This window comes from Catharus ustulatus, chromosome Z (genome assembly GCF_009819885.2).
Source record: "Catharus ustulatus isolate bCatUst1 chromosome Z, bCatUst1.pri.v2, whole genome shotgun sequence".
Taxonomy (NCBI): domain Eukaryota; kingdom Metazoa; phylum Chordata; class Aves; order Passeriformes; family Turdidae; genus Catharus; species Catharus ustulatus.
In genome coordinates this window covers 65,303,566-65,329,104 of record NC_046262.2, presented here as the reverse complement: position 1 = coordinate 65,329,104, position 25,539 = coordinate 65,303,566, and the positions used below count along the sequence as shown (strand labels likewise).

Sequence of the window (25,539 nt, the reverse complement as noted above, 5' to 3'; positions counted from 1 at the left end):
TTTAGACTGGAAATTCAGAAAAAATTCTGTGCTGAAATTGTGGGCAGGCATCAAATCAGGCTGTCCAGGGCAGTGTTGGAATCCTGAAGGTATTTAGAAGATGTGTAGATGGTGCACTAAGGGATATGGTTTAGTGATGTGCTTGGCTGATTCCACAGTCTATAGTGCCAGCAATTACAGCAAAGTGAGTGCTACTGGTAAACCGGTGTGTAGCAGGGATTGTTGGGGTGACCAAGTGAGTCTGGATGGTTGCCAGGGACACAGCAGGATCTGGAAGTCTCCAACGTGAGACTGCTGGTGAATGTGTTGTTTTAATTTATTTTTTTCTGTTTCAGGGCAGTCCTGTGGGTTTCTTTGTGTGTAGTTACTAAGATACAGCTACCTGCTTTATTGAAAGTAGAGTACTGGTGCCATCTGGTGGTGTTAGGACATTCCTAGGAATGAGAAAAATCACTTGTGAGCAATTCCACTGAGATGTGAGAAATTGCTGGCATGATACTAAAAAAAGTACATGGGTAAATTTTCTGCCTTAGCATGTATTCTCTTGAATTAAGTAATAAAAATCGGTGCATGTACTCATAACAAGGTTTGCTTCAGCAAATTTAAATCTTTTTTCTGTTTCTTTCTACTCAACTACCTGTTTCTGGTAGTTTCTTTTATGAAACAGTCTTTGCAAATATAGCATAAAATAGTTTTATAGGAGCTTAAAATATTTTCAAACTCAGTTTGAAAGACAAGTTATCTTCTGTTATTGCATTTTGCTAAACCTAGCACAGACTTCTCGTTGCTAATGTTTGAAGTCACTGTACTCTGTTTGTAAGTTGCTTATATATTGTTTCAAAATAAAAGTTTGACAACATACATCTGACAACAGTTGAATATCTGAAACCAAAGCAACCACAATACTTTTTTCTTTGTCCTTCCATCTGTTGTAATCATGTCCTGCATCTTAAGTTGCTAACCTGAGGTAATATCCTCATCCTTCTTCAAAATACTGTACAGTATTGACATTCCTAGCAATGGAAGTAGGATTATGCTTCTCCAGTTCTCTTAAAGTAAATTTCTGACTGATAAGTATCTTGCCCTACAATGAAAAAACTTGAAAAAAGAAGAAAGTACTTTATTTTAAGCTGGTGAGGGTTTTTAATTAATTTCATTTAGCAGTTATTCTTCATCTGTCAGCATATTATTCAAACAAGTTACTTTTAAATAAATTTCCTTATGGAACAGAGGTCTGTCTATTCAGTCATTAACAACTTCTATCTTTTTATTACAACCGATTAGAATAACAGACTGTTTTTGTTTTAACCCGGCTAGTTGAAAAAGAACAAATTCTGTGCTTTTATCTCTTCGTTATCTCTAACCTCATGACCATAGTACACTTTACGTGCATTGTGATGGAAGTGTGAATTAGACTTAGTTCTAATAACTAATGGCATTAGCTCTCATTACACAGTTGTGCTCACAATATCAGGAGCCATTTTATAATTCTGTTTTTATGAAATAATATGTTTCCAGGCCTGTTCAGCTAGTATAGTTTGTGGAATTACATAGAAACAGCTATTAAAATTGAACATATATAATAGTATAATAGTACTTAATAGTATAATAGTACTTAAGAATTTAATGTTAATATTTAAATTAATATTTAAAATGTTAATTTATCAATATTTATTTATCATCTTTGAGAATAATGAAACTGATTGCTGTTGCAAGGGCTCTATTGTTTTTCTGCACTTTAATTCAACTTGTTGAAAATCTAGATTTATCTACTGAGTTTCACCAATGTGCAGGTAGTAGGCAAAGTGAGATGCTTATGCCCAATGTAAGTTACACAATTTTAAGCATCAGATTTGAAAATTTTCTTTTCCACACTTAGTTTTGAATCTGAACAGTTCTATTGTTTTAATGCTTTGTTCTTAGAGCTGTGACTTTAATCTTAAATACATTGTCCTTGTGAATTGAGGTACACCTGCTGTTTCCAGTACTGTTGTCATTCAGCTTTCAGTTCTGTATGACTTTAGTACTTTTCAGCAATTATTCAGCAAAATTGTTATTATTTGCCACATTTAGCTGTATTCATCAGGGTTTCTCCACTCTGAGCACTATACTTCCGCTTTTTAATGAATTAACATTATTGTCCTATGTTTCAGCAAAAGAAAAGTATATATGCTTATTCTGTTAAAATAGAGCAAAGTTGTAATGGTTTGTAAATCTGCCATTCACTTCAGTTCTGGATTTGTACCTGGTAAGAATAACTTCCTGTTTTGCTTTACAAAGCTAGGGTGGTACTAACAACAGTTAAAGTTTGTTAATCTGACAAGTTGTTAAAAGCAATCACAGCACTTAAGAAATCCTTCAGAGAAAGTGTTAGTACTCACTTCTAAATTATTACAGGATCAGCAGAATGATCCACTTGCCCAGTCTCCAGCAACCATCGAGATCTTAAAAAGAACTGAATTTCCCTGTCTTTAGCTTTCATAGAGCATTGCTATCACCCTGTAACTAAAACAGGAAGAATGTGATGATGATTTGGGACCAATTTGATTGATGATTTTTTTTCCTCACAAATTGAGTGCCACTTCCTTCTTCCACGTGAGCCAAAGTGTAACCTTGTCTTCTTCTACCAGCAGTGAGGGAAGATGCATGATAAGTCCTTTTGGAAGACTGTTACTTGAGGTCATGTTTTGATGTGCTTTTGGAGTGGAGATAAGCCCCTGAGCTGGTTTCTTTAGAAATAGTGTCCTGTTTACCCCAAGACACTCTGTCAGTCTGTACTGGTAGCCCCAAGACACAAAGTCACTGCTCTGTTCTCCACATTTTGCTGGAGAAATATATATGTTAAATGGAAAAGTCTTATGGAGTTTATTCTACTGTTTGAGAGGCGTTGTGTCCTCAGTGGGCATCTTTTTTGTGGGTTCCAATGAAAGAGCATCTCTTGCAACTCTGCATTGCTTTTAGTTAATAGTAATTTTTAATTTTGAATTCAAAGAACTTAACAGTGGAACTGCAAAGAGATTTTTATTGGCATTGTTCTGAAGTTTTTGTCAAGTGCTATCATTAACATCTTGTTTTGTCATTATTTTCATAATTCTGTTGGTAATATAACAGCAAAATCAGTAACTACAGGCTATGCCTCTAATTTTTTGGAGCAGGAAGATGGAACTAGTCATACTCTTTACCTGTCTCTGTAACAGCTGAATCTTCCCTGTGTGTATCAAAAAGAAAAATTGCTTCTACTGTCAAACTTATCTATTCCTGTGAGATTGTATCACCTTTATCTAAAGAATAAAGGTCTTCTTTTTTATTACTGTTTTAAATATAATTTTATTTTGCCAAATACCTAGTGATTCTGGAACTACTAATTATTTCCTTGAAAGTATTTTGGAAGATTAAGATACAAAGAGCAGATTATTTGAAAGCATAGCTCAGAAACTGACAATTCTTGCTCATCTAAATGTGCATCTTCAATTCAAAATATTTTAGTTTCTTACAGACTTTGTAGTCCATAGGTCATTGTTCAAGAATTCTACTTATTTATTTGGTTATTTTTCTTGTCATTTTTTAAGATAATTTCTTTTTTCATTACATGGTAGCAGGACTTCTTAGGACTTCTTTTTTGAGCTATTTTCCTTGCCCAGTGGAAGACTGTGTTAAATCTTTTTTTTTTTTTCGTTTCTTTTTCCCGAGGATCAAATTTTTCCCCCTTTTCTTGCTTAAGTGCTTTCCCTCCACTCTTATCCTAAATTAATAGAGATACCTAAACACTTAGGTGAATTAGGGAGCTGAGTATTTCTTTGTGGCAGCTATATTTTGAAGAATTTTGGATGTTAACTTTCAGACTATTTTTCTGTCTTTTCAGGTCTCTGGATGGCAGACTCTGAAAAGAAATGCTGTTTTAAGAGGTATGCCTCATGTAGGCTATCATATTCTGGACTGGTTTCTATATAAATGATAAGGCTGTACTTCTCAGGAGTCCCTCTGCTGATCCTCTCTGTAATCTTGCATGAATAATAGTGTCAGTGCCGACTTCCCTCTGAGATCTGAAAGCTTGTACCAAGATATGCAGGCTTGTCTTATCAGTGACACAATTTTAGTAGAGAGGCCTGCAATACATTGCATAACTTTTTGCTTGATCATCTTAAGAGAACACTGCCTTTGTGGACAAAGTGGATGAAGCACCAACAAAATTAGTTGACTTCCTGAAATGTGCATATCTCCTTTCAGCCTCTCCTATCTTGGTGTGTATGGGTTCATTTGTTTGCTTGTTTTTTAATTGGGAATATAGTCCACATTTTGTAAATGTCCTTACTCTCTTTTTGATGTTTTGTAAGATTTCCAGACAATGAGAGGCTGAGGCTGATACCGTGCCAGGAGTGGGGTTTAAAATAGTGTCAGCTGGAACCAAGATGAAGAAATACTAATCTTTTTGCAAATTATCTTTCTTTTCATGTTAGCTGAATGTTTGGAACATTTTCTTGTGTTTGTGTGGGGTTTTATGTTCCAGCACTGAAAGAAAGTGTTTCTTCTCTCTCCATTGTTGGTATGTTGTTTCTGAATAATTCATTGCTTGGCAGCTGTTAAGAAAACATTCTCTTCAAAATGAAATTCTTCTAGCAGGTCTCACATCCATTTCATGTAGATGTGGTGGCATATGTTAGAAAAGTAGGCTTTGTCTGAGTAATTACTTTTCTTAACTTTTAAACAGGATCTCTCAATTCTTTTTAAGCCCTTCAGAGGGCTTCCTATTTCTCTAAAGCAGGGCAGTGATGATTTGTTCTGCCTCCAAAATAATAACCAGGATGAAGTACTAACAACTTAAGAGTGGCTCTTCAGCTGTTGAGTAAGATTTCAGTGTTGCTCTTTTTTGTGCAGGATTTACAAAAGTCCTAAAGAAAGTGATGCTAAGAATTTGCGGAGATGTTATGTTCAACACGACCTGTGAATAGAAATCAAGATGACAGTACTGCACTGTGCTTGGAGGTGCATGCTTGTAGGATGAGAGGCATCGTAACCAAGTTGCAATGCAGGAGATTCCTATGAGACAGTAGGAGCATTTTTTACCAGTCAGAGTGGTCGGGTCCTGGAACAGGTTGTCCAAAGAGACATCTTCACTGTTGAATGTTTTGGGAGTAAAGTGGGAATAGCCCACTGTAACTCAATTTTAGTGGGCCTGCTTTGAATGCAAGGTTGGATTAGAGCAACTTGCATTATATGTATAACATTATCCTATGAATCTATGTAACATGCTGAAGGGATGCTTTTTATGAATTTTACATTTCCTGTAAAAAAAGTTGAGGCTCAGGTTGTTGTGTTGTGTGCCATTTTTGGGTTTGTTTTTGTTTTGGGTTCTTTTTTGTTTTGGTTTGGGATTTTTTTGTTTGGTTTGGTTTTTTATTGGTTTGGGTTTTTTTTTTTTGCTGTTGTTGGTAGGTGAGTTGAGAAGAAGAGTTTTGTGATTGTAGAACTGAGGAGTGACTTACTACCATTCCAGCAACATGGTTTTGAGAGAGAAGGACTGTATTTGTCTCCTGTGTTCATTATTTGACTAAGTACAAAATAAGACTAAATTTTTTAATCAAATGTCGTGGATCAGTTAGTGTATTGAGAGTTTCAAAGTTATCTACAGTTCTTAAAGGTTGAGACTGCTTGCTTTCATAGATTACTATTTGGTCAGGTACATCTCAGAAGAACTAACAATTTAATTTAGAAGAACTAAAGAATTTCTGTGTTACAGAGATTTCTTGGCTTTGGCTTTCTAAAAACTAAATTAAGGTATGGTATTTTCTGTTGTTTGCTAACTGTGGTGAGGGTTTAGTGGGAACTTGAGGTTAGCAGTGTTCCAATGAGCTGTTACATTTGGAAAATGATACTGTAGATGTTCAGAATTTGGTCTGTCCTCTGAATTTACCTCTTTTGTCAGAATTCGGTCTGTCCTCTGAATTTACCTCTTTTGTATAGAATGGTAGTTTTCTGTGTTTAACTTCTGAATTTGACTGTGATCCTGTGAAAGATTCAGAAGCTCTTGAGCATGCATCTTCTACAGTGCATGCTGGGCCACATTACAAAATAAGGCAAACATAAATAGTATCTTTTATAGGCTTGCTATTCTGACTAAATCTTGCATAGTCTAAAGAGTCTCTGAAAAAAAAGTGTCAATTGGGAGATATGTCTGTCTGATTTTTTAATATATATTTTTAGGCAAGAAGGTATCAGCCTAGGTTGTGCTTTGGCAAAATAAATTTATCGTCTCTCTATTATTGCTTCAAGCTAGTGTGTGTGACTTTAATGTCAACCTGATTCTGTGTGTTTTCTTTTTACAGCAGACAGTTTTAAATGTTGGGCTCATGCTAACTTCATTGAATTAGTGTCTCTGTGATAATGATTGTCTAACAACTTGAGCAGTCAATATAGTAAGAAGTTCAGCTTGTTTATTGCATGGATAGGCAGATGTAGTAAATTCATAGAATCATATGATGGTTCATTTTAGAAAAGACATGAGGAGATCATGTCCATCATATAATGTACTTACTTGTAATAGGACCTGAGGGAGTGGCATGACTTGTGTCAGGGAGATGTAGGTTAGGCATTGGGGAAAGGTTCTCCACCCAGAGGGTGGCTGGGCACTGAAACAGGCTCCTCAGGAAAGTGGTCACAGCACCAACCTGACAGAGTTCAAGAAGCGTTTGGACAATGCTGTCAGGCACATGGTATGGTTGTTTTAGGGATGTCCTGTGCAGGGCAGGATTTGGACTTGACAATTCTATGGATCTCTTCCAACTCAAGGTATTCTATATAATCCAGCTGCTTAAAGCAGAGTAAACTGAGGTCAGACCAAGTGGCTCAGTGTGTTATTCAGATATCTGTCTGTAGTTTTAAGCTGTACGATTTCTTGGGAATGTGTATTTAGACTTCTGCGGTTTTTGTTTTTAAGGTTAGATTTCTTGTTTTGGAGGTATGTGAATTAATTTTTAGCTTTCTTTTTGGCATACAACAATTTGAGAATGGGAAGATAAGTTCTGTGAAAGAAATCACCTGGAATTCAGATTTGAAAAAATATCCCTTTTTCAAAGAGCAGGTGTTTAAGGGAGACCTGGATTTGTCTGGAAAACAGAAGAATATGTTGTGTGATTCTTAGTAAAACTTGATATTCTGGATCTTGTGTAGTCTTGCTGTTTAGTTCCAGTTTGTACGACATTACTGGCATGGATGAGTTGCATGTGCAGAAGCTGTCAGTAGCCTAAGCAGAAGGATGTCACTTCATTCAGGATACTTCAGAGGAATCCATCACCTGGCAAACATACTTTGCTTCTTTTACATTACTACATGTTGATAGGCTAAAAGTAGCTCTTTAAGAGTCTACTGAAATGATGAAAACAGATGCTGAAACTTCTGAAGGACACTGATATTTTGTCAAAAGACATGTCATCTTGCATTCAAGGGAGGCCTGCAGTTAAAAGAGCTAACTTGGTCTTCAGTTGCTTGTTTGATAAACTGAGTATTTGTATGTTTGATAAACTGAAATAAACTGAATTTTTTAGGGTAATTTGACTGATGTAAAATCTTAAATATTTGAGAAATATATTTTTATTTAATTTCTGTACTCTTAATGTTAAAATAATGAGTAGTCTTTATAACAAGCTGGTGTTGACATAACATTGAAATGGGACTTGGCATGTGAATTATGATGTACTTGTCAGCATTAATGTCTTGGGAATAATTTGTACCTTCTGCTTGTTTCTAATCTCCAGATTTAATGCACATTTCTTCTCCTGCAGCAGAGTACTTACGATTATATATGTTTACTTAAAATAAGTGTTTGGTATGGGGTTTTTTGGTGGGGTGATAATAGCTTGGCTCCCTTATATGGTGAAAGTGGTGCTTAACTTTTGTTTGGCAGTAGGCTGTAGAAACAGGGGTATCTTTAGATGCCTTCTCAAGAGCAGATGTGTGGTTCAAGTAGACTAGTACCTCTTCTGAGCTGATAGTTAATGTATTCCAGATAGGAACATGAAAGACATCCTGTATTAACCAGCTATCCACATGGAGAGTTACTTCTTAAGTACTATGAGTAGAGCTTAGCTTCCTAGTATGACTGTGTATCATCTTCAAATGCAATAATAATGAGAAAAAAATAGTTGATGATGAAATCCGCAATTATGTTATTTACTTCCCTCTTTCCTCTGAAGTGATACAGAGCAGGCAGGTAATTAATATGGAATTACTTTACATAATGTAGAATTACTTTATGTTTTTAATTAGTTGCTATGATTAGTGAATTTAATTTCTTATATGAGGTTGTAACATTAATGTCTCTGTGTTTTCTTTATATGTGTCATTAGTTCTGCTAAATTTTTTTTCTATTTCCCTCTAGGAAGCAATTCAAGTTTTCTGCAAAGTCTGAGTATTTATGTTATCTGACTGAACTGACATCTTGGTAATGCACCATTTTTTGCAAGCTTTTCTCTACCTTTCTAAATAGATATGAAGTGGTATGACCTTTTTAAAATTTTACTTTTTTTAATTTTTAAATTTTTACTAGATCCTCTTGTTGTAACAGGTTAACTGTTTTGAAAAGCAAGAGAGGCATTCTAAGTTCTTTTTCCCAAAACTAGAGGACATGGGCACATTTGTACAAAACGCAGGCTTAAATAAAGTCTGACACTAATAGCTTGCTTACAGATCTTAAAAGTTGCATTGTTTATTGGAAATTCAAGGTGTGCTGAAGCAACCATGTGTATATCTTTGCACAAGCAGAGAAGAGATCCTTTTCCTGTTCTAGTAGCTCTAAGAAAGCAGCATGGGACAGGCCTTCTGGAGAAATCTTCTACTGTAGGTTTTATCACCTTTTGTCCACTACCCTGGGAAGACCTGTTACCTTTCTTTTGCTTCTTCTGTTGCTTCTGAAATACAGTAATTTCACAACTATAAGGTGCATTGGAGTATAAGACGCACTTCTGGGTGTTGGCAAATTTCTGAACTTTGTCCATATATAAGGCGCACCGGACTATGAGGCGCACTCTTTTTTTGCAGCGAGGATCCGCATGCAACAAAGTAACTAATTAATAATGGAATTGCTCAATTGCGGGGTTTACTGGCAGGTGCTCAATTTGCAAACATTTTTCATAGATTTGTGTAGCCTTTAAACGCAGCCCCAGGTGCCCTCCCCAAGCCGTGAGCCCTGGAATTCCCACCCGCCCCTGGCGCTGGCTGGCGCGGCTCGACTCGCGGTTTGGCCGCTGCGGCCGCCACCCCCCGTCGCAGCTCGCGTTTCTGGGTTGGCAAATTTCCGACCTTTGTCCACATATAAGGCTCACCAGATTATAAGGCGCACTTCTGGGTTTTGATCAAAATTTTAGTCAAAAGGGTGCGCCTTATAGTCGTGAAATTACTGTAGTTCTTATTTTCAGTCCTTTGAACATCTAATGAGAGAGGCTTTCTGTCCTCCTTCAAAGGAGTATGAAATTTTCATAAGGTTGATTTGATAGGCTTGCTCTTGGTATTCTAGAAGATACTTATTTTTCCAGTGCCAAATTGTGTATGATTTGTTTCCTATTAAGTTGGAAAAGTGTGCATTGTTCTTACTGTTGACTTGTTTTTCTTTTCCCCTGGCACAATGGGCTTTATTACTGTTTTGTGTTATTTTTACCACTGTTGTATGGTTCAGTCACTCTTCTATAATATACCCCATCTGAATTTTTTTTTCTTTGCTGTTGGTTCTTCTAGTGGCAGTGTTTATCTCTACTGTCTTGAGGAAAATTTGTAATTTTTTTTCTAGAAAATAACTTCTTTGCTTCAGATTTCACTGTTAAGTCTTTGGCTCTTCTGCCTTAGTAGTGTTTGTATTCTGCCTGTGGTTATGCTGAATACCTTCTCCTGAATTGCTGCCTGGACAAGTAACTAGAGTTGTATTGATACTGCCTTTTTTAGGATCTGTGTAGGCTAATTTCTCTTCTGTCTTTCATGAATTGTGTTTTTTAGTGTGCGCACTTTCTATTTAACTGGTGGCTTGATGGCACTGCTTGAGCTCTTCTTAAATAGTGATGTTGAATAGGTCTTCCTCAGCACCACAGAAACCTCCATAGAGCATGTAGTAGCTTTTAACTGATGACCTAATGCACTAACTTGCAAGGATTTAATGTGCATCTGGTTTTCAGAGGGTTAAAAATAATTGTGCAATTTAGAGAGGTAATTCAGTTTCTGAGTATAGGTTCTCACCTATTTTGTCTACTGGAAAAACTAAGCTACTCTTCTAGTCTTCTGTAATGGGAGGTCACTAGATTTATAACTAAATATCAAATACTGTAAAATAAGTTTAATTTTTTTCCCACCCCATTGTTTACTTCTTAATTGTGAGAACTGGAAGTCTTCCTAATCATTTTTGTGTAGGACAATGCAGATTTGAATGAGTGGATATGTTTCTGCTTGGTTTACAGTGGAATTCTCTACACTGTAATAGTTCAGATTGTTGTGGATGTTTGCTGTTTGATAGTTCTTTTTTCTTAGTACCCCTTCACTGAACATAGGAAAAAAGGTGACAAAATTGAAGATCAGACAACCTTGTTGCAATATTTCTGTATGAAACTTGGGAAACATGTGTCACCATTCAAATTCTGAAATGTTTCTCAGACTGAGCTAGATGAAAACCCGTATTTGTGAGCCAGGGATAGTAAAATCACTTTAAAGGAAAACAGTGTAATTTGGTGACTTCTGCTGTGTGAGAACCAAAATGTCGTAGGTTGTAAGCAAGTATAGCCTACTCTGTTAATAGACTAGAATGCTGGTCAAGTTCTGTAACAATACACTTTTGAAAATATTTTTAAAAATATAATACAACTATGTTTAAAAGATAACAGTTTATTTGTAAAGGCATTGGCTTTGTGTGGTGTTTTCTCACTAAGCAATTTGGCTTCCTGCAAAAAAAAGTTAAATTAGTGTTTTCATTTCTGATTTCCAATTTTTGTTCCTTTTAAAGATGTTATGCCATCCAATGCTCAAAGGAAAGGAAAAATTTCTAGTTCAAGTTTTAGCACAACAAACTGCTCCTCTGTCAATGAAATTATTTTAATATAGAATGTAGTCTTTAATTAAGCTGTGTTTAAATAAAAGGGGTTTCAGAAGGTTTACTTTCCAGCCCATTATTGAGAGACAGTTTCAAAATTATTCTTTAACATAGTAACACAAGGCAAACACTTAGAAGTGTGGTTAAACCTAACAGTTGTTTTGACTTTTCAATTGTGAAAACACTCTTGAATCTGAAATTACTTTAAGGATTTTCTCCCTCCCTATTTTGTGAGTTTTCCATCATTATTAGACTGAATATGACTCAAATTACCAGGATAATAGGGTTTCGCCTTAAATCTGAGTCTGTTAATTGGTAAAGGAACTTATTAGTAGTGTATTGGAAGGGCTGTTTTCTATGCTCCTACAGTACTGACTTGCAAAATAGTGTGGGGTTTGCATTTTTTAGTTTCTGTGAAGTGACATAAAAGTTAGTGCCACCCCTTTGTGCACAAGTCCATGTACATTGTACAGAAGTCTGAATCTGGGTTAACACAAGTTACTCATTTATTCCGAAATGACTACAGCTGTGTTACTTTATGATATGTCTCTTCCACAGACACCAAAGATGCTAACAAGGAAGATTAAGCTTTGGGACATTAATGCCCATATAACCTGTCGTCTGTGCAATGGATACCTGATCGATGCTACTACTGTAACAGAATGCTTGCATACTTGTAAGTGAAAGGATAATTAAGTTAAAGTTGCTGGCTTGATTTTTGTTTGTTTCTGGGGTTTTGTTTGTTTGTTTGTTTTTTGGTTTTGTTTTGTTTTTGTTGTTTTGTTTTTAACTTGATATGCAACATGTAATGATTTTCAGTTGAAATTTAAAATATATATTGTGCATGAGCTGAAATAACATGTACTTTACTAGACTGCTTTTCTTTAACAGATGATTTGCTTTTTTAATAAAGTAAATGAAGGGAACATTAAAGCTGTGCTGCATAAAATTGAAGCGATATACTATTAATGTAAATATTCAAGAATATAGTCTGTCTTCAAGTTAAAGAATGTTGAATACCTAGTTCTCTTCTGTGACAGTTGATGTAGCATGTGTTTTCCACCTGGAGCCTTTCACATGTCTCTTTGTCCTGTTTCTCTGCAGAAAGCAGAGTAGTTTATCAATAAAGAAAATAGTATATTGTATTGTATCCTAAAATAAACTTGTATTCCAAAAGTTTGTGATAAAATAGGTTTTGGTTGCTAAATTACTTGGTGAATTTCTACTTTCGTGTAAGTGAAGGATGACTTAGTACCTTGCCATGCATCCCATGTTTTAAAATTATTCTGTGACAATATTTATGTTTATTGTGATAAAGCTAGTATGTTGTTTTATTAACTTAGTAACTTAGTCCTGACTTAGTCCTAAATTTTGGAAGGCAATTATTTGGTGACTGTGTCTTCATCATAAAACAAAAAGTGTCAGCAGACTTTACCTTATATATCTGACAAAGGAGAAAGGCAATGCTCGTGATTTGTCAGTGATTATGTTTTTTATTGTATTCCATTTAGAAGCCCTGTTTATCAGCCTTGATGAATTTGTTGTACTTGTCGCACTTCGTGTCGTTCTGGGTATCCTCATAGGATCATAGAATGGTTTGTTCTATGGTTCTATGATTTGTTCTATATCCAATCCCCTGGCCATGGGCAGGGTGAGCATGTACTGGATCAGGTTGCTCAAAGCCCCATATAACCTGGCCTTGAATGCTTCTAGGGATGGGATGTCCACAGCTTCTTTAAGCAACCTGTGCCAGTTACCTTCACAGTTAAGAATTTTTTTCTAGTATCTAATCTGAACCTATCCTCCTTCAGTGCGCTTCAACTTTTGGAAGACTGCCTCATGGTCTCTCCAGAGCCTTCTTGCTTCATATCTCAGTTCCCATAGTGCTGTTTTCACAGCTAGACTTCTGCTTAGTTTTGCCCAAATTTCTTTACTGCTGCTAGTAAGAAGAGTGTTGTCTTGGTTTGAAAGACAGGCATTTGCTAGGAAAGGCAAGAGCTTCTCTTGGATTGGGAACATAAACCCCCTCCCTCCAAATTAGTATAACTTTGAAATTAAGGGGCTTTTAGGCAAAGATGTGAGGATAGCAATAACAGTTCTTTACTACTGTGTGTAATAACACAAGCAAAACAACAACTGCAGCACTAACCCCAACCAGAACAGGAGCCCAGTTCAGCCCTCTCGGCCGCGGGCACTTTTCCCTTGGTGCAGTTCCCATCACAGCCAGCAGGGGCACTGGTGGCTCCCGGTGGGCAGGGCAGGTGCGATGATCCCGTGCGGCTGCAGGGGGTGCTGTGGGGCGGGCTTGGGGAGCGTGCAAGGATGGCGGCTGGGCCCGGACGGGAGGGGATGGAGGAGAGGCTTTGGTTCATAAACCCTGGGGCAGTGTCGGTCCTGGTGCCCACACAGGAAGGGATGGAGGAGAGGCTTTGGTTCATAAACCCTGGGGCAGTGTCGGTCCTGGTGCTCAGATGGGAAGGGATGGAGGAGAGGCTTTGGTTCATAAACCCTGGGGCAGTGTCAGTCCTGGTGCCCAGGTGGGAAGGGATGGAGGAGAGGCTTTGGTTCATAAACCCTGGGGCAGTGTCGGTCCTGGTGCTCAGATGGGAAGGGATGGAGGAGAGGCTTTGGTTCATAAACCCTGGGGCAGTGTCGGTCCTGGTGCCCACACAGGAAGGGATGGAGGAGAGGCTTTGGTTCATAAACCCTGGGGCAATGTCGGTCCTGGTGCCCAGGTGGGAAGGGATGGAGGAGAGGCTTTGGTTCATAAACCCTGGGGCAATGTCGGTCCTGGTGCCCAGGTGGGAAGGGATGGAGGAGAGGCTTTGGTTCATAAACCCTGGGGCAGTGTCGGTCGTGGTGCCCACACAGGAAGGGATGGAGGAGAGGCTTTGCTCATGAATACTGGGGCAGTGTTGGTCCTGGTGCTCCAGCAGGACACTTGGAAACAGCAAGCTGAAGCAGGAGGGTGTCCTGGCAGGGCAGAGGTGTGGGCTCCAGCAGCAGCAGAAGAGGCTCTGGACTGGGCTGTGGCTGTGGTAGCAGTGACCTTCCTCCTCCAAAGCCAAGAGTGAGCAAGAAAGAGCAACTGCCCCCACTCTCCTTTTACCTGCCTCTAATCTCATGGTGTCTCTGTCCCTCCAAGAGAAACTCCCAAAAACCCGAGGAGTTCCCCCTTCTCCATCTCAAGTACCCAGCCATCAGTGCTTCTTAGCAATACAACGGGAAAAATTCCACAGGTAACAAGGAAAAGAAAATGTAACCCCCAACAAATGTATACAAAATGAATATCATAGCAAGTTAACATGGCTGACAGAGAGTTAGAGAGAGATAATTTTTTATTTTCTTTAAAAATAAAACAAAACCCCAAAAATACCCCATAGGTGATATCATCTGCATCATGTCTTACATTTGCTTATGGAGGAAATATGTAGATTATTCCAGAGCACTACAATGCTTGCTGCAAGTCAGGAAATGCACCTTACTGCCTTTTCCTGCTGCTTTTTCTGGGGCAGCAGGATTTTCTTTGGCTTGTTTCTCCCCTATTTTGACAGTTTGTGTTTTATGAATACTACTTCACCCTGTGCCCTGTAGAATTAGTTTTGTGAGAAAAGGCACAAGGTCCTGTCTTTTTAGCAAAACTTCATACATTTTGGCATTGTCTGTATTGTGTAAGATAATGGTAATAATGTATGTTCCTGGAATAGCATCCTTTTAAAATCTATCATGAAATTACCCTGTCTGTTGAGATCGTGAATTCTCCTCTAAATAATACCATCTTGAAGTTCTTTTCATTCTGTTCTACTCAGAACTGCACATTTTTCTTACCTTTTCAATTTTTCTCTAATTTCCTGATCTTCAGCCATTCAAAGACTCTTCAGTAGTAAATGAAGTTCTTGAGTTATTCTGTGAAAGTAATTTGGAGGACCAAGGCCAGTCCTCTGGAGGATCAGGACAAATTTTTGTAAAACTGAATTCAGGAAAAAACAGTGTTTTTGCTTTCATTTCTATTTATTTCTCTGCTGTGGTTTTAGCTTGTTGGTCACAGGTAGGCCTCTAAATCAGTTGCTAAAAACTTCATTAGTAGTAACAGTCTTAAGTCTTTTTTTAGTTTGTTTATGTTCCTTGATTAAACTTCTATACTAGATGATACAGGCAGGTTTTGTTAAACTTTGTGTTTGTAATGTCAATTGTGTTAGTGTTGACATGTGAAAGCTGTCCTTCTATGTTATAAAAGGGAAAATCTCACATTATGGAAAGTATCGTCTCTGGATTCATCAGGATGATAAAAGGTCGACTTGAACTGGATACAGAAATGAAAAAAGTCAAAAGAAGTGAAACTGTTAAAATAAAAAAGTGAGCATTAGCTTTGCCTGTTACTGTTCTGATGAAACCTCTCTGATATGTTTAAGAAATCAGAAAATGTACAGTTCAGTTCACCTCAACCAGTGCCTATGTATCTGGGTAAACAGAGATCAGAGATACTGGAAAACCAAGGTAATGGGAAATTCTAGCTATACTGTTGTTTCAGACCATAGAATGATTTCCATGTTGTCTGTCCATTAGTCCAAAGACTTCCAGTTTCAGGAAAGTTTATTAATCCCAACCTGACCCCAAAAAAGAAAGAGCCTAGATGGCTGCAGCATCCTTCATAAACCATCTAGTGGCATTTATTTGGATGCTGCACTCAGACTGAAACCTGCCAGAACATTAGCCAACAGTTCGTTTTAGGAAGAGTTGGTGTTTACCTAGTCCAAGCTGGAAGATGACGCGGGGTGATGTTTTAGATATCATAGAATCACAGAATGCTTTGGGTTGGAAGGCACCTATAAAAGTCACCTAATGCATCACCACTGCAACAGGCAAGGGGCATCTTCAGCTGCATCAAGTTGCTCAGAGCCCTTGGTGAAGGTGTACTGGCTGTCTGGAATCACCTCGCTGTCCTGCATGTGCCTTAGCACAGCTTCTGGGAAGATCTGCTCCATGATCTTCCCAGGCACAGAGTTGAGGCAGACAGGTTGGTGATTTCCTGGTCTCTCCATTTCTACCACTTCTTAAAAGTGGAAGCAATTTACATTTTTTACATGGGGATTTCACATGACTATCAGGACTATTGCTGTGAGTGGCTTGGCAGCTACGTCAGCCATTTCATGACCCTGGGACACTTCTCATCAGGTCCCAGAGACTTACACGTATTCATGTTCCCAGGTGTTCATAAATCTGAATTTTTCATACAGTGGAAGGGGCTTTATGCCCCCAGTGCCTCCTCTGTGGCTCATCTATGTGAGAGCTGTAGGAAGGGAAATTGCTAGAGAAGAGTGAGGCAGAAAAATTGAGTATCTCAGCTACCTTATCCATTGTTACTGGTTTGCCAGTCATACTTATCTGGGGGGGGGGTACACATTCTTTGACCTTCTTTTTCTGACATACTTGTAATTCTTCATATCCTTGTAATTCTTCGTATCCCTTGTAATTCTTCATATCCCTTCCCAAGTTCAGCTTCAGCTGTGATTTGGCCTTTCTGAGCCCTCCCTACCCATGATAGCAACATCCCTATTGTCTTCCTAGAATACCTGTCCCTGCTTCCTCTGTCAGATACTCCTTTTTATTGACTTGGTAGGAATGGAGTTTGGCTTCACTTTTGCAAATGGATCTACTGTTCTGACACTCTGCTGAAACAAACTGCTGTGCCAGATGTGTCCTTAATGTGCAAAGCTATGAGGCTTTGTCTAACCTTTGCCACCAACAGTACTGTCATCCTAGGTGTGTAAATGCAAAGCACAGTGCAAAGTTATAATGCTTAATTTACTGATACTTTATTTTTTTAATTAACGTGTGTTATGTAATTGTATTGTCTTCTTGTTTGAGAGGTAGATGGCACTATAGTTACAGAAATACTTCCATTTTGTGTGAGAAGTGCATTAATACAAATACTACATAACTAGTGCACTTCCAAGAAAACTTCCCTTCTTTTCTCCATACCCTTTTCAGTTGTAACTTCAAGTGAATGAGGTTATCATGTAGTAGTGTATTTTATGAGTACTGTTTTGGGGCAGGACAGAGGAGAGTGGTGTATAAATAGTTTGCTTTGAAAGAGATGGATGATTGTGTGTATGCATATAGAAATGTGCAGCTTAATAATGAATGACTACTTTAGCAACTCCTAGCAGGACATTTTAATAATACAGAGGGTCTGTGACAATGCAGTTTTTTTTCTGTGGAAGTTTAGCTGTAGTCTACTATGTGAAAGTTAGAATTAAAATAACATGCAGATGTCCACTTTCCTGCTTTGGATTTTTTTTTTTTTTTTGGTGTTGGCTTTTTTGGCACCACATACATTTGTTCTGTGTGTGGCCATGGTTAAAGCAAATACGTTGTGTTTGATGCCTTTTTGGTAAATAGTTCCTGTGATATGATCCATGCGATGTTGATCTGCTGGAAATTGTTGTTCTAGTAAATTTCAAAATGGGATTTTGTGTTGTATGCTGTGCTAAGAAGGTTTTCAATAGGTATGGATATTTTAATTCTAGTGCATCCTTTTCCTTTATCAAGAAGATGAATGAAAGGTACTAGAAACTGTATTCTGCAAGATTATTCATCATGTACATATGATGTAAAAAATGAACTTTATAAAAATTTCAGTAATGTGCATTCTGTGACTGTATAAAACAAGACTTTTGTTATGCTACTTCTGTTCCTTTTTAATCATTAATGTCTTTCCTACTAGTCTGTAGAAGCTGCCTAGTGAAATATTTGGAGGAAAACAACACCTGTCCAACCTGTAGGATTGTTATACATCAGAGCCACCCATTACAGTATATTGGGTAAGTATAAAAATAGAAGTGCAAGTAGCTTCACTCTAGACTGGTTCATCCCCTTTGATACAGTATAGCTTCTTCCAACATTTTCATTCTTGCTTATCAGCATGTTAAATATTTAAAAAGAACTTTGAAGGAGATTGAGGAGGGGATACAGGGTGGAACTTCTGCTATGAATTTGCAAGGCCTTATGTGGCAGCTTGTTCCAGATTTAAAAACAACCGAACTATACGCTTAAATGTTTAATTTCTGTGTGATTTTTAAAGAAATTTAGTCATTCCTCATTTTGTATGCTTGGGTTGTAAAAACTATATTTATAAAAAATTTGTAGGAATTGCTCTTTTACAAAATTATCAAAAATTAGTCTTAGTTGATCAGCACTTTTCAGTGTCTGACAGTAATGAGAGAAATAATTTTCAGCTTTATTGTTCAGTTAATCTTCCAAAGGTCTGCTTAATTCATAGGAACAGATAAGAATGTCATAGAATGTCATAAAATGGTTTGGGTTGGAAGGGACCTTTGAGATCATCTAGTTCCAGCTGCCCTACTGTGGGCAGGGACACCTTTTACTTGCACGAAGTTTCTCAAAGTTCCATGCAGCCTGGATGGAACTTTTCTGGGGGTTGGAGTATGCACTTCTGTAGGCAATCTCTTCCAGCTTTGCCACTCTCACTGAAGAATTTCTACTTAGATAATAAGTAGAAACTTGCGTCTGCGATCTTTTAGTTTAAAACCATTCCCCCTTGTCCTGTGACTACATGCTCATGTAAAAAGTCTGTTTCCAGCTTTCCTGTGGGTTCTCTGCATATACTGGAAGGCTGCTCTGAGGGTTCCCTGCAATTTTCCTTCTCCGGGCTTGACAGCCCCAACTCTCTCAGCTTGTCCTTAGAGGAGAGGGCGTCCTTCCCTCTCATCATTTTCATGGCTCTCCTCTGGACACTCCAACAGGTCCACATCCTTCTTATTAGAGGGCCCTGAGTTGAAAACAGTAGTCTAGGTGGCGTCTTTTGCAGGCAGAGTAGAAGGACAGAATCACCTGCTTCGATCTGCTCCTGAGTTTATTTTGATGCAACCCAGGATGTGTTGTCTTTCTGGATTGCAAGTGCACATTGCCAGGTCATGTTGATTTTCCCATTTGCTAATGCCCCAAGTCCTTCTCCTCAGAACTGCTCTCAATCACTTCTCTGCCCACCCTGTGTTGTGCTTGAGATTACCCCAGCCAATATGCAGGACCTTGTACTTGGTCTTGTTGAATTTGAAGCTTCACATGGACCCACCTCCTAAGCATTCCTTTCTTCCAGCATGTCAACTGCCCCCACAAAGCTTGGTGTCGCTGGCAAACTTGCCGAGGGTGCCCTTGATCCCTGTCACTGTGTCATCCTTGACAGTGTCACTGACAAAGACATTAAACAGCGATGGTGCCAGTACTGACCCCTGAGGGACAGCAGTTGTGACTGGTCTCCTTATGGATATTGAACAGCTCTTTAGAGTGCAACCATCCAACCAATTCCTTATCCACCAAGTGCTGTACTGGTCAAATCCCTGCCTCTCCAGTTAGGGACAAGCATGTTGTGCAGGACAACATCAAATGCTTTGCTCAACTCCAGGTAGATGCCACTTCCTCATCCACTGCCTCTTGTAACGTCATCATAGAAGACCACCAAATTTGTCATACACGGTTTGCTCTTAGTGAAAGCCATGTTGGCTGTTGTAAATCACCTCATTTTCTATCTGCATAGACAAATTGCATTTTTACCAAGTATTTTTATTAGGTTTTTTCCTCCTTTTCCCATTAGAAAAGACATTCTTTTTCTTGAGTGCTTTATTTCCATTTTACTAAGCTGTAGTAACTCCTGCTGATGACAATACATTGTGATGGTGTGTCTGCATTAGCTGTTGCATATCAAGCAGTGTTTTGTCTTCCATTATAAATAACTTGTGTTTGTTAATTTTTCAATGTACCTTTCTCCCTTCTGTAACAATTTCTGAAGCAAAGGTTATAGAAAATGAGTCTGATTGCACTTTTTATTGACAGAAAACTGTCAATATGCTATCCACACTTTTATTGCTCAAGCTCATCCTCATTCAGGCGCCTGAAACCAAGTATGTTGTCTCCATGTTTATATAATACACTGATAATATCCTGTGTGAGTGTATGATTAAAGGGACGGGTAGATGCAAATAGGCAAGAATGAATAAATGATATGTAAGACATGTTTGCCTTGGTTCAGAAACCTGGTTTTTGTGCAAAAAGGGACCAGGAAACAACATGATATTGAGAAGAGCGGTAAGACAATTTGTTATTAGCTTTTTGTTGTTAAATACACTTCAATTAAGCTGCTTGAACTAGTTGTAAAATGCTGCCCCATTGAAACTAAACAGACTTCTTCCATCCTGCTTTTGGGTATATTTACTTACCTTTTAAAAAAAATAATTGACAGTCTGGACTTTTATAAGGTATTTGAAAATAGAAATTTAAACTCCTATTCACCTCTGTCTGGAAAATACGTAAACCAAATGTTCTCCTTGTTTACATTTCTAAACACTCTTAAATAACATCATAGAATCTTAAAATTCTTTGATACCTTTAGGATCATCTGTATGATCTAGTTCCAACCCCCAAATTGTCACCTCTGATATAATGGTGATGTCTTACTTACATATTTTTGTTGAAATATTTTTGGTGATGTATTTGCAGTCCATATGTGACACTTCATTATCTCAGCCTGTACAAATGGAATTTCTTCTGGTCAAAATGACATGAATTTAGGATAAATGATACTCTGAATCTTGTTGTAGTGCTACTTAAAATACTGTAATTGCTGTTTATAAATGTCTTGATTTGTCACCACTTCTGTACCTGCTTACTGATCTCCACTGCTCTGAAGTGCTCATTTCAGGTAATGAGAAGCCTGAGTCTACTCTTGTAAGTCTTTTCTGTTCAAGTCAGATTCAAGATACTTGATACTGCAGACACTTTTAGGGTTATGACATTGCAGCAGCCAATGCAGACACTTAAAATGCTTCTTATACTATTTCTTAATTTGAATTTAATGTAATATTGAATTTCTTTGTGTCCATAACTTATTCTAGACAATAACAGATGTTTTGTAGGTGAGCTTGGGATTAAAGTTTAGAATCTTTACTGGCTCTACTGTTCTACTTGTAGTGGAAAAACTGCCTTTTTTTCATTTGAGAATTTTTCATTATTAGAGGCGGCATGCTTGTCTTGATGCAGAAGGACATATTCAGTGGGGTGATTTCCTCCACAGCCTAGTCTTTCTCAAACTTGTATTTGTTTTCTGTCTTAGCCTGTACTTTTTCGTAATTTATTTTGTGTTGCTGTTGTTTCTGGTTTGATAGAAATATTAAGAAGTAAAATTCTTCTTAGTTGAATTTAGAGATTTTTGCATATGATTAGTACTGAAACTCCTTAAAGAGAAATATTTTTGATCAAGGTGGTGAACTTAAGCTTTTGATTTTGTTTTTGTTTTTTTTCCCCCATGCTAGTCATGACAGAACAATGCAAGATATTGTTTACAAACTTGTGCCAGGCCTCCAAGAAGGTAAGTTGTGGTGTGACCTTTTTAAAGATCTGTTTGCATATGCTTCTTTGGCATTAAAATAAAGAGTTTCATGTGATGAAAAAGGGGGTGGGGGGGGGAGGGGTTTGCAACTGAGAAAAAATACAGTGGAAAAACAGACTCCTTCACTTGTGCAATTAATTTAATGTCATACTAGTGGCAACTGAGTGTAGGGTGGTGGGAGGCAACATGGGATGTTTCTTCCAAGAGTAGTATTATATAAAGCAGAATAGTCATTCAGCTTTTGAATATTGCTGTACCATAACTCTTAATTTGTTTTTGTTATGCTATATACCTGTTGTGCAAGCTTTCTAGAATCCTCAGAGGTAAAACACAATGCATAACTGCTTTTAGTTTCTTCTATTTTGAGAGTTCTTTCTTTCCGAAACTTTCCGTTTCTGTTTTCATAATCTTCTTTGACACTAGATCTGTTAAACTAAAGAAATACTTTATAAACAATTGCTTAGTATTTTTTGTCTTAATGTATGTTAAAGCTTTAATTTAAATAGAGTATTTTAATCTATTTAAGCTGATTTTTAACCAGAGTATTTTTAAATATCAGTGCAATTAAATAAATACTTCAAACATTATTTCTAGGATTGAAAATCAGAATTATAAGTAAAAATTCAAAACCAATGTCTTGACTGAAATACGGTCATATTAAAAATGAGGGTTATTCAAAATTAGCTACAGTATTTTAAATTACATCTCATTCTAGCAGTAATGCTATAGTGGTAGTTATACAGATAACTTTGTGCCGTTGTAATTCTGAAAAATAAGATGAGACATAACTTGATGAGATTGCAGAGATAGAAGACAGTAAATAATGATACCACCACCACTTGTTGGCAATCCTTAAGCGGGAAGGGATTTGGAATAACTTCATAAATATTGCATTAGAACTTTATTACAGGGATTAATATTTGCAATTTTAAACAGCGGAAATGAAAAAGCAAAGGGAGTTTTATCACAAACTGGGCATGGAAGTTCCAGGGGACATCAAAGGGGAAACATGTTCTACAAAACAGCACCTAGATTCTCATCGAAATGGTAAATAGTCCTTTATTTATTCTGTCTTTGGTGGGTGACAGCTAGTAAATTGATAAACAGATCAGTTGGAAGCATGTACCCCGTGGGTATATTACAGTCACAATTGTTTCCTAACAGTGAGGAATAAAGTCAGCATATGATTGTTTCCTTGTCCCTTATTTGTGCACAGAATTTTTGTTTTTAGCTGCTAATAGCATGTTGCTTGTGGCAAACTCGGTCTCCATAGCAGTGCCCACATAGGGAGTGCGAAATTACCCAGCTTCTGGGCTGTTAGCAGCTGAGCTCCATAGGTGTTCTCTTTCATGTCATGGGCTGTTGGCTGCAAGTGTTGCTTGAACCGATAAGCACAATTTGGGGATGGCAAAGCTTGTTCTATACTGCGGTCCTGAAATGTGCTGTTTTAATTGTATTAGCATTATAGGCTGCTGCTGAGTATATCTGGGGTTTATATATAAAAATAATATGTATGTATCCTGTATATCTGGGTTTTTTTTATCTAAGGTGAAACTAAAGCAGATGAAAATATAAATAAAGAAACTTCGGAGGAAAAACAGGAAGAAGATAATGACTACCACCGAAGTGATGAACAGGTGGGCTCATAGGGCATGCACTAGTTTTATCTTGTGTTTTAGCTGTTGTGCTTTGGTAAGGTAACTGATAATCTAACTGAGAAGAAAATAAGCCTTTTTCAAGCTGCGTGTTCTGTTCTCTGATACGATGCAGTTTGGACAATGATTTTTTGTAAGCATGAGGTTTTACCTTTGGGTTTTGGCAGGAATAGTGAAAACATTCAAATCTTCATGCAAATGTCCTTATAGTTCTGACTGTTTATGAATCTTCAAAGTTTGCTATCAAAACAAATTCATGTAATTTTCCACCTTTTACAGGAGTGTACCCTGGTGTTACCATGATACAGTTAGCTGAGTGTGTATTGATAATTTAGGAAATAAACCTCTGGCACTGTTAATACATTCTGTGAAGGTGGCTCAGGGTGCAATTGCAATGAGAGCTGCAGACTGAGCTCTGGATGGGAGCCTGAGGCAAGAGGCCATGAACTGTCACCCCTTGGCACCCAGGAAAGGGCACAGGGACCTGTGGTACCAGACTGGGGACTGGACACTGAGACACAGCAGGAGCAGAGACCCCCTCAGACTTTGGTGCTGTGAGGGTATGAAAGCCCAGGGGTTCCTTTGTTCAGGGTCCCTTCCCAGAGGCACCAGCTGGAGCTGGTGTTATTGCATGATGATTAAGCTTTGAAGGTACTGGATGTCTGAGAATCTGCCATGGGAAACCTGGGGTTGAGCTGGTAAGGAATCCTGGTCTGAATGTGAGTGTGGGGGGTGTGTTTGAAGGGGCTTCAGTCTCAGCTCAGGTGGTGTGAATGAGACTGCCAGAGTGGCTCCTGGGTGGTCAGACAGGGAAGTTTTCTTAACAGCACTCTTACTACATATTTTGTTTTCAGCCTTTAATACTGAGTCAGTGTTAGCCTTATATCATGAAAATATCATAAAAGCAGGGAAACCCACTGTTAAGTTTTAAACACAAAACTTGTTTGTTATTCTTCTGGAATAAACAAGCCATGCCTTTTATGTTTTTCAGCTGTGTGTGTCCAGACTAACTTAAGCTTGGGTTAATTTTCTTTTCAGCTGCCATGTGAGGGAACTTTCAAAGGGATTGTGCTTTTTACTAGATCCTCCTAGTGCAATACAAGCATATAATTACAAAGAGCTTAGAGTGTAACAAATAGCTGGGTGGGAAAAGAAGTGAGAATTTGAAAAATTTGTCATATCATTTGTATTCATTCTTTTTAAACATGTTAAAATTATACTAGATTAGCAGTCGCATTAACAGTAAGAAATTATATTAGAAGCAATAATTAAGAACTCTTGTGATTTTCTTACTGTTTTCTTGCTCTAGCTTTTAGCATATGGTCCTCTTAAGCTATTGACAACCTAAGAATTTGAAGCAGCCTTGTTCTGACATCAAAAATTACTACTTGAGCATTTTTGTCTTATTACTTACCACTCAGCTTATGAGGTCTTGGAAAATGTGGTTTTCTTAATAGGCATTTCAATTTAAAGAATATTAGTACTGTACTTTTCTTAATTGGATTAATAAAAACTGCATATTGAATACATAAGAGGGACTGCAGAAAATTGTTGCAGCCAACTCCTGATTGTTTGCCTTTTCCTGAAGGTAAGCATCTGCTTGGAGTGCAATAGCAGCAAACTGCGTGGATTGAAACGAAAATGGATTCGTTGCTCTGCACAAGCAACAGTCTTGCATCTAAAGAAGTTCATTGCCAAAAAACTCAACCTTTCTTCTTTTAATGAGGTAATATTTTCATTTTTAAAAATAAGTTTACAGATATAAAAATTGAAAAGGGGTGAGTTTTTTTCTTAGCAAAAGGATGTCTTTTATTCAGATTTTATTTTCAGAAAACAGAAGCATACACTGTTTCTTGAATTATATGTTAAATGGCCATTTTCTTGTCCTTTCTTGGTTCTGTACAGTACTTTCAACTTAGTTTGCAGTGCATCTTTTCATGTGTATTAATAAATAGTTGAGCTAAAAGGCTTGGTTATGTGCTTCCACATGTGTTGAAATGGACTCTGGCAAGATGATTTGTTTGATAGATTTTAGTTGAGTTTATCTCAGCATTTCAGGAAGTTTGCACTCTACAGGGGCCGGGCAGAAAACAGCATTTGAATAGCACTGAAGCCCAGTTGAAGAGAAGGCACCACAAATACTTCATTCTTTTCTGTGCTCTTAGTGAAGCTCAATCAGAAGTTTCTGCCTACCACAATGAGAGTGTTATCAGATGCCTGCTTTCCCCTGTCTTTACAAGGAATCATGGGAAGAATTTAAGTTAAAAGGTTCAGAAGGAAGGGCAATACTTTGCACTTCTCCTAGACCAGATTCAAAAATTAACAGTGGCAAACTATGAACACAGCCCCTGTTTATCACTTGGCTGGATCTTGGTCACAGTTTCTGGACATGTCAGTTGACTCTCAGCTTGACATCT

At 37.8% G+C, this 25,539-nt stretch overlaps 1 protein-coding gene across 5 annotated transcripts in view; it reads left to right on the top strand.

Moving 5' to 3' along the window:
- PCGF3 (polycomb group ring finger 3) overlaps positions 1-25,539 on the top strand; it is a 57,432-nt gene that overhangs the window by 23,083 nt on the left and 8,810 nt on the right. For 2 of the 5 annotated variants that reach the window (XM_033084864.1, XM_033084863.1), the window contains exons 2-7: positions 11,621-11,738; positions 17,790-17,886; positions 21,391-21,446; positions 22,404-22,514; positions 23,016-23,104; positions 24,711-24,848. In XM_033084864.1, coding sequence (XP_032940755.1) covers positions 11,630-11,738; positions 17,790-17,886; positions 21,391-21,446; positions 22,404-22,514; positions 23,016-23,104; positions 24,711-24,848 — 600 coding nt within the window. In that variant the 5' untranslated portion in view covers positions 11,621-11,629. Of the gene's footprint in view, positions 1-3,862; positions 3,906-8,374; positions 8,438-11,143; positions 11,739-17,789; positions 17,887-21,390; positions 21,447-22,403; positions 22,515-23,015; positions 23,105-24,710; positions 24,849-25,539 lie in introns of those variants that run through there. The other 3 variants (XM_033084860.1, XM_033084861.1, XM_033084859.2) reach the window with 3 other exon arrangements.